General features: G+C 37.0%; 1 protein-coding gene across 6 annotated transcripts in view; it reads right to left on the bottom strand.

Moving 5' to 3' along the window:
- The window catches only part of LOC115444122 (myb protein), a 76,506-nt gene extending 61,071 nt beyond the window's left edge, over window positions 1-15,435 (bottom strand). For 5 of the 6 annotated variants that reach the window (XM_037443513.1, XM_037443491.1, XM_037443495.1 and 2 more), the window contains exons 1-2: window positions 15,201-15,435; window positions 9,461-9,574 (exon numbers count right to left, since the gene is read on the bottom strand). In XM_037443513.1, coding sequence (XP_037299410.1) covers window positions 9,461-9,574; window positions 15,201-15,223 — 137 coding nt within the window. In that variant the 5' untranslated portion in view covers window positions 15,224-15,435. Of the gene's footprint in view, window positions 1-6,232; window positions 6,573-9,460; window positions 9,575-15,200 lie in introns of those variants that run through there. The other variant, XM_037443499.1, reaches the window with a different exon arrangement.

Here is a 15,435-nt window from a genome sequence, read left to right as displayed (position 1 = left end):
CATGGTGATTTTCATATTTAACACAATATATTGTTATGGACATGGCAGGCACAAGGAGCGTTCATTTTGACTCTTATGTTATACAAATATTAAGGTTTATAATTTATGAACATGATAAACTCGTTTGAGCGTGTTAAGATTGTAGCGAAATTCAAACTGAAGGTATATTTTAATTGTTATTAATAAAAAAATATCAATATTAGATCAACGAGCGTAATGTAATGCAGAACTATTTATCTAAGTTCTGGTTGGCGATTCTACCCTTAAAATACCAAGAAACCATAGCGCTTGCCTTTATGTTATTAGGTCATTAAATTAATCAGTCGTGTAAATTATAATTCAACCCAATTGCGCACCTCCTTCCATTTAAGTCGGTTAAAAAGGATTGACTAAAAAAACAATTTCATAATAAAGATTACGAGTCCATTGTTAATTTCTTCGAAAGATGATGTGTGCCAAAAAAACAATATTGAATGAAATTTGCTATCTTCAATACAAATTAAATTTCGCACGTGCTTAATAATTATTGTTTACCCACAGTGAGGGACTTAGAAAAAAGAGTGGGGACCATTTTTTTTTTCATTTTATTTTTTCATACCTAAGAACTTCTAAAAGTATAAATCTTAGCATATTTTTGTACCTTCTCTATAAAGTTAGTATGGGTATTTGTGTAATTTTATTGATCTTGACTCTCAACCGATTTTGAATTATTTTTTCTCTAGTAAGAAGCTACATAACTCCTGAGTGCTATAGGCTACTTTTATACCGGGAAAATATAAAGCGATACTTTTATTCAGGAAAAACTTTTTCACGCAGGTGGTTTCGCGACGAAAAGCTATGAATTATACTCATAATCCTTTCTCTTGAATCACTATGTCCATTGATTGTATAAAAATCTGTTCAGTAGTTTGTGATATTTTGGCGTTCAGACAGGCACGGGGCAGGACTATGCTTTATATTATGTATAAGGATATGTTCAACATTATTCATTGTAATCGACCCCATCCTCAAATGCATGTCATACTTTTTTCTTTTATATAACCCATGTACCCATATTTTGTTGTGGGGTAACAAAGTCTGGACAAGTCGAAGTTATTTTTTAACAAAAATATGACGTCCCCCAAACCGATTTCAAAATTATTGATCGGCACATAACTAACTCAAATGTAACAAAAATAACATGTTCAAAACACGTAAAGCCCAATTTCAAAGACCTTGATGAACTTCGACACATCTTACTTATTCATGACAAGAAAAAAATCCATCGCAAAAGGAACTAGGCACCATTGTACAAACCTGGCGAATAATAGCTCGTGCTCCCCTAACTTATACAATTTCAAAACAGCTGGTCCATTGAAAGGTTAAAAAAAACGTCGCGTTGCCAGGGTTTTATTATTATTTTCGAAAAAGTGACAGTCAGCTGTTACATCTTGTAAGGATGGACAGATTTTAATGTCTTCAAAAGGAGTCTGTAAGTAAAATATATCACCTTTTTTATGAACAAGTGCGTCAGCTGTTGGACACCCACAATGCCACGCGAATGAGTTCCGATGGAATGAAATGGGTACTTAGGAACAGTACCTCCGGCAGTCCGTAAACGCACCATCTAAGCTGCAATTTTACGCTGGTTTTCTCTAATGACTATCCTATGAAACCGGCTTATTACAGAAAAGAATGGCTGCCTGACTGATTACAGTGTAAATTAGGGTCTAACTTCACATTGCATTTGAGTGCAGTGTCTTGAGCGGTTCGTAATTCAAAATTCTGTATGCTAATGTTTATTAAGAAAAAATAAGCGCAGAGCACGATCAAGTCCCGAAATATGAATGGCTCAATAAAAACTTTCTAATACTAAAGCTCATATATATTATAATTCTCTTTGACTAAAGCGAAGTTTCAATAAACAGGTCTTTAAAATGAATTAAGAAATTAATACGATAAGTATTTCCCTAGTTACATTTTTTTTCAAGTCCAGTAATTTTACATACCGTAATGCCAGTACTACTACTCTAAGAGAATGCCGTTTCAGCGGCAACATAACAGTTTCAGTTAGAAATACACTTCACAAAAATCTCTCTCATAATCAAAAAATCAGAAAAGTTAAACTGAGTTTTGGTGAAAATATTCGTTACTTATGGATGATTTTTGGCATTATGTTAAAGGTAAGGAAGTGTGTGTTTTTTATTTAATAACGCAATGTCCAAATAACCCTGTTAACAGTCATGTAAGGTGTACTTTGTATTGGCATGACATAAATTATCTTCATAATCAATAAGCAAATTTGAATAAATGGTATTAATTAAAAAATGAAATGCCACCGTCACACGGTACAGTGGGTAAAATTATCGAGCAAGGAGTTTGTCGTAGGCTATCGTGTGAAAGTCGCGTCCCTTCTTCCTATTACATAATTGTAATAGGGATGGGATGGTTAAACATGTCGATGCTACCGATAATGGGTTACGAGCGGCCTCATCTATATTGGTTTCGATTGGTCAGAGGTGATTCGCAAATATGTTTTTTTATTTCTATTGTAGAAAAATTAATTGAAGGTTTAACAGAGTGTGCTAGATTATCCATATTCAAATGTGAATTCTTTGGTTGTAAATGTATATCCGTAAACTTAAATTTACGCGCAGCTCAATCACAGCATATAATAAAAATCACCACCCTTATTCAACCCCCAAAAAATAAATAATCATAACAAATCAAAATTGCCAATTAATTCTCACTATAAAAATATTTCTCAACTATCGATACTATCGACATCAAGGGTCATCCCTACAGCGCACCTTGGCTACCATCTGCCGGCACACGTGAGCCAATTAAATACAACGGGGGTGGCAGACCCCATGGACGTTTACCTTAGGGTTGCACTGGTCAATGCACTCATGTTGAAGGAAAACAAAATAAAATGCACTCCTTTTAAAGGCGAAGGAGAACAATGTATATACATAGTATAATATCACGCCTACATTCTTCAGGTATAGGCAAAGGTGTAACACTCACATTTCGCCAGCTTTAAGTGCCATGTATAGTAGTCCGGCATCTTGCCATTTACCACACATTTCAAAACTCCGAGCTGATATTAAGCAGTAAAACCCAACATCACTGCCTGAACCGGGTTTTGAACCCGAGGCCTCAGTGTGATAGTCAATCAACGCACGCAACACAACCACCGAGGCAATCAATCAGTAATCATATATTAGGATAATAATAACCACGATTATAAGTTTGACCATGTGTATTACTACTAATGTTTTTTTTTATTCATTGAGGTACCAGGTTCCGAGCCCGCCCACGCTACGCGGGACCTTGGTATTAGCAATTCAAGGTCACAGAAAGCATGCGGACGACTCGTCTCGTAGGTAATTCGAAAACAATTCAGAATATATTATAAATTGAATTATAACTTCCTTGGGTTTTCCTATGACATAGTTTTGACCACTAATCTTGTAGATGTGAACTATGAGCTCTCTGGTTTGATTCTTGGGTAAAGTAAGACCGTGTAGATTTTATCACGATTTGATTTAAACTAGACACCACTCTAAAGTCGTAGATTCGAATCCAAGTCAGGAAAAATTATATTGAGTTTTTCTTCGCAATAACAGCCCGGAGTCTGGAATTTGTGCCCGCTATGGCAAAAGGCTCGCCCCCTATCACATCATGGGACGGAACAAACGGCGATTATTGAGTGCCCTGGTTACACACATACCTATATCTTCAAGGATAAAGGCGTGGCATGTACATAATGTGTGGGTGTTTTTAGATCACTTATGTAACCACTCATTTCATGCATAGCCTATAAAAATAATACACAACGCAGTCCAGTCTTCAAGTTTAATATTACTTTGGATACCAGCGCTCAAACACTTCATAATTTGTTATATTGCACTGTATGAACTAGCATGTTATTTGTATTTGTACAAACTTTTGCCAAATAAGCTTATCAATATTATGTCTACTCTTACGTCATATTTATATGAATAACCACGGTTCCGTGCGAAGCTCTTGAATGCCAAATGTCCATCAATCAGGTTTTTACTAGCGATTTAATTGACAACCGGTACCTTTGTACTTAGCATCGTGATCAAAGATGATTTCTTATGCTCACGCGAATGTTAGACATTTAAATTATATGTTACTTTTCTCCCGACGTTTCGAAGACTGAAGCCTTGAAGCTTTTGAGTAAAATATTAAAACCGCGATAGAATCCGTAAAATAGTTTAATTTTAATATAGTGATCAATGATTTGAATAACGCAATATTTGTATCGATGAATGGTGTCGTAAATTGTTTGGAATTGTATGTACTACTGGATAAAGGTCCTTATAACCCGATTCCTGCCCGCTTCACTTTCATAATTTATGTAAAATCGAATTATCATTAGTATTTAGAACTCCTTTATGCACATCAGTACCTAAATAAATTTAATCTGTCCCTACTGGCTATACACATATAAACACTTCAGTTGAAGTATCGACTTTGTTGATAATGTGATGTAGTAGCGCCTACTCTTCTCAGGCCCTTTATATTCCAATAGAGAATAAATTTGATATACCTTTCCTGTCCCGGCCTCAGTTTTCCCAAGAATGACAAGTAACACAGGCTACAGTGGCCTTAAAGCTTTGGCACAATTCGTGCAAAATGTAATACATTGCGTTGGTACCCAGTCGGGCTCTCGCATACAAGAGGCTACACTAGTGGTTTTATCTCATTTTCCTGTCGTAATCGCATTCAATGTGGAACATCGTCGTGTTTTAAACTTGTCGCAGAATGGACATCGTTTTAATTTTGGCCGACAGGAGCTTTTCAAATTCAGCAAGTCACACACACAAGCATCACATTTATCCCTGAAGCGGTATGCAGAGGCGCAACCAAGGCAACCACTATTCGCCAAGTGTGTTCCGTTCTATGATGTGATGGAGGCGAGCCTATCGCCATATCGGGCACAAATTCCAGACTCCACTATATATCACTTTGATATCAGTTTGCTCGACCTGGGATTCGGAACCAAGACCTCAGAACGATGTCGTAACGCGCATGCAGTACAACTACGCCACCGAGGCAGTCAGCAATACATTCATAGTATCACACCTCTAGCAGATGGAGGTAGGCAGAGACTTTGTATTGCCACTTTACATGATTCTAGCATACTTCTCGCTTCCTCCACCTTCATCAATCTTTTCATTCATTCCCGCCAGTTCAGGGTATTTTTGACCTGGCCTTTACTAGGAATATCAGATATCTGAATGATAATATCCAGATGTTTTTATGCAATTTTTTTTTATTCCAATATTTATATCGACGGTAGGCAGGCTGATTGACTTTAGAGACATCTTTTTTAGAATAATTGAGCGTAGGTACAAAGAAAAATATACTGATTCCCAATATGCATAAAACTCAATGTCCCAAATAAATGTCGCTACAGTCAATTAACCAGCCAAACTTCGATGTACACATGTAATTCGCTTTAAATCCTTCATGCTTCAAAATTTGCAGTAGTCACCTTACTGTAATGTTTCCAGGGTAAAAATAACTTACGGAACATATTTTTTCGAAGTAATTATAATTTTAAATCTATTGATATAAATAATATAATTTGAAATCTAAGCCCTGCTTCAGTAAACTCACAAGTATTGCCTGACATAGAAATCGAACCTTATACAACAGCTCTACACCTCGTACAGGCCACTAATAGATATAAGCCGAAATAAATAATTTATGTTGTAGGTACACTAAAATATTTTTCAAGTATGCATGTCTAGGGTTGTCATTAACCCGTGTCCGGTTAAAGACAGGCTTTTGACCGGCTTTAATGAGCAAAGCCGATATGTCCGGTTTTCCTCAGATTTATCTCTGCTGCTTGATCGGTATTTTTTTCCTTTAACTTAGGTTTTAATGTTCGACCTTGACTAGTGCCTGTTTGATCTGATCCGTCAACCCGGTTTTAGGATTTTAATATCTATAATATAAATCTAACTTCAAGCGTATTAAGTTAACTACTTATCTTAAACACCGATAATATCTATGAATTATCCTTGTAAATGATCTTTGATACATTTACAAGTCTACAAAACTTGATCACAATTGGCTCAGCCATAACCTAAAGAAAAACACAAACAATTAAGTTTGCACTTGGCAGCCCTACTGACCCGTTTCGGGATAATGCAGTTAAAACTCAACCCTCAAATACGGGACTTCATCCAGATAATAAACATGGCGGTTTACTCACTTTTTCCGACGTCCTGAGTTCAAGCTGTTTTCACCTGGCAGGTTGAACGCCTCGCCAAAAATCCGATAGTGAAAATCGTCATCTTCATTATGATATTGCATCTCTTACACACTAAATTTTCTTTGTTGACCAATAATTACCACATTTATAATTTAACTTTACAATCATCGTTAATAAACATACAATATTCACTTTGATTTTGACATTATAAACTCCATTTGCCGCGAAAACAATTGGCTGATTTGTTTTTTTTTTATTTCGAGAAGGCAACGACGCGAGGAATCTCGGCTGTTACGCGCGCGGAGCCGGACTGGCTGAACGGAGCGATGTTCACGCCGCCAGCGCGGGAACCGGCATGCGTGGGGTTGCTAGCCCCATTATATTTATTTTGCACTGGGTTTAATAAAATAATTGCATCAATTACCTACTCGGTACTTTAGAATAAATGGGTATTAAGGTGTTTTACAGATAGATTGTAACAAAATATATTGTTGTTTTTTTTTTTTAATAACTTATTACGCATTTATTAAAAATGAGATATGAGATAATTTTATGAATTATGTGTAATAAAAAATTAGAAAAAAGGATTATTTCAAAAAATATTTTATATTGTACGATATGCTGTTGAGTGTATTTTTTAAAATAATAATATACCTAACTTACTAAAAATGTCAAATATTATCAGTCAGTAACAGTTAAAAAAGTCATAATTTCATTAAGTATTTCATTTGGGTCAATTTAAAATACCCTATCAAAATTACCCGACGATTAGGGAAATCCGTCTCCACTGCCAACCCCACGCATGTTTGTCCCTTTCGTGCAACCCGGGGCCTGACTTGTAATGACCATGGAATTCCATACTTAAGTCCAATTTATTGTAGGGATGCGAGATTTGAAAGCGTTCTACGTTTCTATAAACTTGATTTCGAAATATAAAATTTGAAATTTATTCTTTTTTAAATTGTATTTATTCCTTATCATAAAGTGATTATAAAAGGCCGGTTCGGCGGCCATGTTTGCTAAGTATCAGCTGATCGCGCGAATCGGTGAGGTTATGCGAAATAACCGGAAACATTTATTTATAGCGCGCTTGCTCGAGTCTGAATAGTTAATACCAATTGTTCCTACTAAGTTATTTGCTTATTACTTTAAACATTGAACAAATATTTTTAATTTACATGTCTACGCATAATTACGAAATATAAACTTTATACTACAAACCTACCACTGACCACGTGTTGTAACAAATCTTTCCATTGGAAACCATAGTTGATTAATTTTAATTGCCATTTGCCATTCATTAACTCGATTGTCTGTAGCCTTCAAAGTGTAGCAAAATGTTAGTCTTCATTGTCAAGTTCATAACCATTAAGCAGCTCAAGCACTTTATCCCCAAAGGGTTAGGCACAGGCAATAGTACACCCATTCAAGCTTAAATCTGTTCCTAGCAAGCATTTAAATTTGCCACACTGCCGGAACAATTTGAATGTGTTTTTTTATTAATTATACTAGTCTTACAGCGTATGTGTTACTTATTTTTAAGCTAACTACCTTGGTAGCGTAGTTGTAATTGTACACGGTACGAGTACGACCGGCTGAGGTTCTGAGTTCGAATTCCGGGTCGGGCCAAAATAAAAAATTACTCTATCGCAGCTCGGAGACAGGGAGTTGGCGGTATGATACCCCCGTGCCTCGGAAAGCACGTAAAGCGGTTGATCCTACGCCTGATCCCTCCGGTCATATCGGATTGCCGTCTCACCGGACCATGCGAGTGAAGAAACAGAGTGCACCTGTGCATTGCGCGCTCACTTGTACACTATAATATATCCTTTGTACTTGTCTAATCTCCGTTGAGATTGTCCGCCGTGGCCGAAATTCGGCTAGGAAGGAATCAATCGCATTTAAGCTAAGGTCAGCAAGTTCGCGCAGGGGTATACGGCGCAAGTAGTTCCAAATGCGTTTACACTAATTATTACAATAGTTTTACACAATGCGACTCGCCGCAAGTCCTGCAAGCTACAAAATTTGTGAATCAGCATGCCGCAGCTGATTACACGGTAAAATCGATCGCGGGAGTTAACTGTTCCGAGTTTTTTTTTCTTAACTCTGGATTTCAATTGACTCGCATCTTATTATATTGAACCTAAAATGCGAAATTTATCTTTACACTTCTGACTATCCCTAAAAAAGGAGGAAGGCGTGATGATATTTTGTTTTGACAAAAAAAAATAGTAAATGTATCAAACATAGAAATCTACCCTGCTTCCTTGCTCTTTGCATAGTTGACATTATATAGGGTGTCATTTAATAGATGAATATTATACGTGATCAAATAATTTGTATCTAAGTCTAACAATTGATAAAATAAAATTTGTAGGCAAATATAACAATATTATACAAGTATGTTGCGCGTCGTCTGCTTCATATTTAAATGTACAATCAGCCACAAAAGTAGCTGAACACATAAAAACGTTAAAACGTGTTTACACATTAACTATATTCGAAATATTATTTTTTCTTTATCTCAAATGAAGTAAACCCTATTAAGTTATTATTAGTAAAAAAAAAAAATTTTTTTTTCCGACAATAATCCTATGAAGTTAATTTTAGTAATTTTTTTTTAACGGACACAAAACTTTAAGGTCTGTTTAAAATTTTGAATTTGTTTAGCTGCTATTGTGGCTCACTGTACCACGAAAGTGCTTACAAGAACATTATTTAGACATGTGCCGAGGGCCCGACAGCCGGTCTGGGTACATAATACCAGTTCCGTATCGATCATTATCACATTTTTTAAAGTTATCCATTCGACAAGGCAAGGCGGTGTGCTTTGGTGCAGGATTTTTAACATATTGGATAACATGAATAATTTCTGTGTTGATTGAAGTTGATTCTTGTATGAGTTGAATTAACAAACTTTTTTACGGTTACAAGTTATGAATTCATATAATTTGAATTTAGAATACGAAATACTGGATTATTTTCGTAGCTTTTTATTACTAAAATGATAATACGTAGGTAAGTATTTTTTTTTTTAAAAAGAACAAACGTTCAACCCTAAAATAACAAAGTGTTTGACTTTACAAAAATATATCAATTTTTTTTTTGTTATTTAAAAAAAATAATATTTTTAGTTAATTTTTCTCACATATTATACAGCACCAATACCTTGAATTTTCGAGGCAAACGCGCAAGGATGAAACTATTCCAGTAGCAAAAAATACTCACTCAGTTTTGACGATGTAGTAATCTTCTTCGGCCTCTGTGGAGAGCTTCGCTTGCAGCATTTTGAGGCGCTCCATCTGCTTTTGTAGGTAGGACTTGGTTCTACCTTCCTCCATGCTGTAATACACGAATCCATTTATTTATTGCTTTGAATGACGAGACGAGCCCGCCGCTCGACTAATGGTAAGCGATACGACCGCCTATAAATAGTAGAAACACCATCGAACACTCCGAACTACAAAGTATTGTTTGGTATTCCACTGTACTCGCCATCCTGAGACATGAGATGTTAAGTCTTATGTCTAGTAGTTACACTGACTACAATGTCCTTCAAACCGGAACACAACAGTGACTAAACTGCTGCTTGGCGGCAGAAATATACATTGCGGTGGTCCCAGGCGGACTCTCACATATGAGAGACCTACCGCCAATAATAGATCGTGGGAGTACGCGATTACAGTACAGATTAGCTTGATATCTCAAGTAGGGGTTATAAACAAGGTGGTCAAATGGTAAGTGGATTACTTAATGACAGATTACTGAGTTCTTATTATTTAGATTAATATTAGAAAAGTACCTTTTTTATAGTAAGCCACCGCTACAGCATAGTGAAGGCGTTACCGAGAATGGAAGAATTGAGCCTCGAGTAATTTCATGGTACCCAACCCACCATGACTGTCTCAAAGTTTATAAGAATCGAAAAAAGGCCAAATCGCACGAATACAGAAAAAACTTGTACGTACTGCGACCCCACATCTTACAATAAAACCATTGCGATCACATAGAAGCATGCCGACATAATTCTGACAAGCGTTGAGCATCACTTCTCATTTGTCTACATCAGGGCTGCTAACTCATTGACAATCGAACGGACTATTCAGTTTTGCCACTGGCGGTTCCTATTTTACTTAAGGGTGAAATAAATTCCAATATTAAGAAAATGGGAGATGATTTGGAGGCTGCGCAACTCGTTTTGTGTACGGCAAGCAGTTTTTCAACCTAGGTTGTTTTTCCTTCCTTGCACAGAACATATAAAATTTCCGGTTCCATCAGTCCGGCATAATCATGTCGACTGTCGAGGGGTAATCATCTCTCGTCAGTCGACATTCTATTGGACCCCACTCCACTTACCATCAGGTGCAGTGGATCACATGCCGGCATAAAAAAATGTGTCCATGGGTCAAAATATGATCCGCTGGCCTAAGGTGACCAGCCATAGTTTATATTATTGCAATGAACTAACTTTGCCGTCCTCACAAAATAAATATGTATAAAGAATATAATGCGGTCTATTTTTAAAATAAAAATAAAATAAAAAATAAAATACTTTATTTATCACGTAGGCGAACAAAGTTGCACTTATGATACGTCAAAACAAAGAAAGTCAAGAAGCCATCAAAGCCGAGGTCCTTACTAATATTATAAACGAAGCTGTATGTCTGTCCTTTTAAACAAGTTAACATGAGATATATTTAAGTGTCAAAGGGTAACATTGGCACATTCAAGTTTAAAATATAATACGTAGTACATACACGCCTTTTATCTTGTAAAAGGTAGGCAGAGGCGCTAGTGCACCTTCATTCCACCGTGTATATTCCGTACCATGATGTGATAGGGGCGAGTTTAGCGCAATATCGGGCGCAAATTTCAGACTGATACTAAGTAGAAAAACCAATATCATTTTGCCCGAACCGGGAAACTGAAGCCTCAGCACTGCAGTCTACCATAATACAGCTACAAAATACGTCTTCGTGGTAAAAGCCCAAAGAGGGCCATATCTAATAATATCAGCCCTGTATTATATACTGTCCCACTATTGGGCACAGGTCTCTACTACTGAGATGGATTAGGCCTTAGTCCACCAGGCTTGCCCAGTGCGCCCTTAAAATTCCTATAAAGAATTTCTCAGGTATGCAGGATTCTTCACGTTGTGTTAAAGCAAGCGATAATTTACAAATAAAACACACATAACTTTTTTGAACAGTCAGACGTGTGTGCCCTTGGGATTTGAACCTTCGGACATTAGTTCTGCAACCAACTAGGCTATCGCCGCTTCATAAACAAACTAAGAGGGCCATACATAAATATTCATGCAGGCAAACCAGCAAGCTTGAGACAGTAAATAAATATCTGTAAATAACGCAAAGTAATGCGTTTTTTACAGCATCAATCATCAGAGCGTGTAGACCTAATGACAGTAGATCAAATAGGTAGCCTTGGCGACATTCGCGATAGGTTATAAGGAAAATAAGTTATTATAAAACTGAGTATTGACTGCAAGGCGCGGGTTAAATACGCAATATGCGTAGACGAGACGTGTTGAGAAGGCATAGCTATTAAACTATCACTACATAGTATAAAACAAAGTCGCTTTCTCTGTCCCTATGTGTGCTTAAATCTTTAAAACTACGCAACGGATTTTGATGCGGTTTTTTTTAATAGATAGAGTGATTCAAGAGGAAGGTTTATATGTATAATAATAACATCCATTAAATAGTCAGCATTGCACCGGTGCGGGTCGCTAATTTAAGTATAAAAACTAAAACAATCAAAATTAATAATTATACCAGCCCTGTATATGCTGGTCACTGCTAAGCTCGAGTCTCTACTACTGAGAGGGTTTAGGCCTTAGTTCACCACGCTGGCCTAGTGCGGGCAGACTTCACATACCCTAAGAGTACTTTTTAGAGAATTCTCAGTTATGTAGATTTTACACATTTTACACAAAATATTTTTGCGTATTTTAAACATATGTGTAAATACAAGAAAGGCAACAGTAAGAACATACTAAAGTAAAGTAGTATTTACGAATAACATATGAAATTAATATAATATAAAAACCGCGCTAACGTCTTGGATACGAATGCCGGTTCGGGTAATTATAGTGGATGTTTCTGCTCAGTATTAGCCCGGAATCTGAAACTTGTGCCCAATATGGCGATAGGCCAGTCCCTCATCACATCACGGGACGGAACACATAGGGGAATAAGGCTGCCCTGGTAACACCTCTGTTAATCCCGTTGAAAATAAGGCGTGATGTGTATGTAATATTATTTTTTATTTTTTTATTCTCAGATTCCTCAATCTCCCCTATACTATGAAGAACAGACAACGCAAGGAGGTAAACACTGATCTTTTTAATGGTAATTGAATAAAGCCACAATCAACCCTTACACAGAGTCATTTTGACATTGCGTTACTAAATGTAACCACATACTCGTCTTCACCTTTGCTGACATTGTGCCAAAAATCATCCATAAATAACTAATATTTTCACGAAAAATCCTGATTTTAGTTTTCAAATTATCTGATCATTTTATAGTTTAATTCGAATATGGCGTGTGCGTGAGTATATTTCTGACTGAAAGTATGATGTCGCCACTGCAATGAATTCTATTCGAGTAGTAATAGTGACTTTAGGGCGCGTAAAATTAAAATTACTTTTTATTAATATTTATTTTGTTCTAAACTTCACTTTTGTATTTTACGTCTACGTCTCAAATAACTTGTTGGAAAGTGTTATTTTCAAATAGATAAGTACGTGAGTTCATTGAGTAACGCGATGTCAAAATGACCCTGTATAAATTTTGTAGTCGTCCCAACAAACATTTATGAATATTATGTAGCTTAGATTTTACGCCTAGTATACCAGAGGTCAACGCAAATCATGTTACAAAACCCTAAGCAGTTTAGCTTTTCCTTGCTTGCAGTCACCTGTGAGACGGGAACTGCAGTTTTGAACCCTATGATTGTTTTGACTTTCGGATGTCAGTAAGGAGCCATTCAAATATTAAGTAACACAATTTGGAGCGGAGGAGGAGGTCAGCGATTTTCCTTTACCTTTACTTACCGGTACTTTGCGAAAAAAAAATAGTTACATAACTTTTTGGAGGGGGGGGGGGTACAGGATAACATTACGGCGCGTTACATGGGGGGATGGCGCGTCAAAAATCTTTCAAAATTGCGTTACGTAATACTTGAACGGCCCCTAATAAGTAACAACTGTCATACATAACTGCACAATGTAGTGGTGTTAGTTGTAGACTGTAGTTCATACCTCTCATCAAGGCCAGCTATAAGGAAGCCTTAGGCGAATTTCTTTTTGTACCCTTTTATCCTGCCAACCTTTTTTTTAGTCACAAGTGTATTTTTGGCAAAACCTTTTTTCAATGATAAGGTTCAAGGCAGCGCGAGTTTTGCGCCCCCGTAGAGCCTTTGGTGACCTCCCGACCACACACTTCACTCTGTCTCCCGCGACATAATATATGACTTGTGATGTTAATATGGGTTTAACATATAGATAGATATTGCAGAAATAGGATAAGTATAGTGTATGGTGCGCACAGACAGTAAGACATCCACCCCTAGTACCTAGAATCCCTTCAGGCTTACCATCTACCTTCGGTTGTCCTGTTCCCCATAACCATACCTATACCTATGAGAAACACGCCAAGACCACCCCCGTGATGAATGCACGCCCATGCACGGGGGACATTTGTCGCGGCCCTAGGCACACAGTTAAGTGTTTTATACCTCATGGTTGCCAATTCACATTGAGGCCTTAGAGCTCACGAACATTTCTCCATCCATCCTAAGAAGGTTCTTTCTCCTGCCCTCTAACTTCCTTCCCCAGATCTCTTGCAAGTTCCCTTCAGGACCCTGCAGCCACTGAGCCGAGGGATTCCAGTACCCCATTCGAAGGTTTCCCCCGGTATTGACTGCGGGGTCCGATAAAAAGAAGGCCAAGACCGATGTGACAATTTGAGACCCCTCTACCTATAGGTACTAAGCTTTGTTAATACCTATACTAGTACGTACCGGAAGAAACTTCTACCCGTCTCAAACCTGATGTCTACTATGATTCCTCTCAAGCGGCAAATTAGGTTACCCGTGGCCAAAATTTTTGTGTACTCAAATATCAGTAACCCATGTTTTACGTAGTGCGTATAGGTCGAGTACAGGTCTTTTTCATCTTTCCTTTATTGATTAACAGAGATTTACAATGTTTACAGATAACGTATTTGTTTTTACAGTACGGGTGTCGGGGGAAGGAGGATCAAGATTCCGCCAATTGATACGTAACTTGCTCCCCACCGATGGATATAGGCGTACACATCATTAGTAATCCCATACGTTCTACTAGCCTTCAGAAACATTTAAAAAAATACGCAAGCAAAGTCACGGCCAGTGTCACTAGTGTCAATGAGTACGCATCAAAAATGCATGAACCGGAAAACCAACGTGACGCTACGCAACCTCATTCAAGTATATCTAAGTTTACCTTGATAGCGATAACAAATACTTCGCCATACATTGTGCATCCAATAAGAATCTGAATGACAAAAAATGGCCGACCATTGCATAATCTTTGCATTATGGGATTGGTAATGAGTATTTTGTCGTAAACAACCTATTGATGAACCAATGTTATAGGCTCATTTGCAAATAAAACATGTTGATCTATGGCAAAAAGGATGGTTTACACCAATGAGTTACGAAATACGTCATTCAAAACAAGAATCCGTTAATATTCGAAGATCAAATTCGAAAAAACGTTATGGTCAAAGATTTGTCAAGTAAGGTAAACACAACATTAATTCTTATTTTGACACGTATAACCCTACCAGTAGCTATAATTACTGATGATATTTAACATTGTGAGGTATGTGGGAAAATAATGTTCCAAAAAGCACTCCGTGAATGCAAAGTATCTTGGAGACGACTGTATTGATCGACCACATACCTTGAAGGTTCATTATTCGCCATAAATTCTTCCTTTCAACGTAATCCCAAATTGAAAATACACGCGTAAATAAAATCATAAACGCTAAATATACTGTATCAGTGAATAAAATAATTTGGATTGCACAATAATTGGATAAAATAAATAAAAACTTTTTAAGTCATAACCACAATTCGTTAGTATTCGTTACAATCAAAATGGTTTGTTTTGTCTTTGTCTATCAAAGTGGAATTTT

This window comes from Manduca sexta, chromosome 5 (genome assembly GCF_014839805.1).
Source record: "Manduca sexta isolate Smith_Timp_Sample1 chromosome 5, JHU_Msex_v1.0, whole genome shotgun sequence".
In the NCBI taxonomy this organism is placed as follows: domain Eukaryota; kingdom Metazoa; phylum Arthropoda; class Insecta; order Lepidoptera; family Sphingidae; genus Manduca; species Manduca sexta.
The sequence above is the reverse complement of the archived record's forward strand: the minus strand, read 5'-3'. Positions and strand labels throughout refer to the sequence as shown.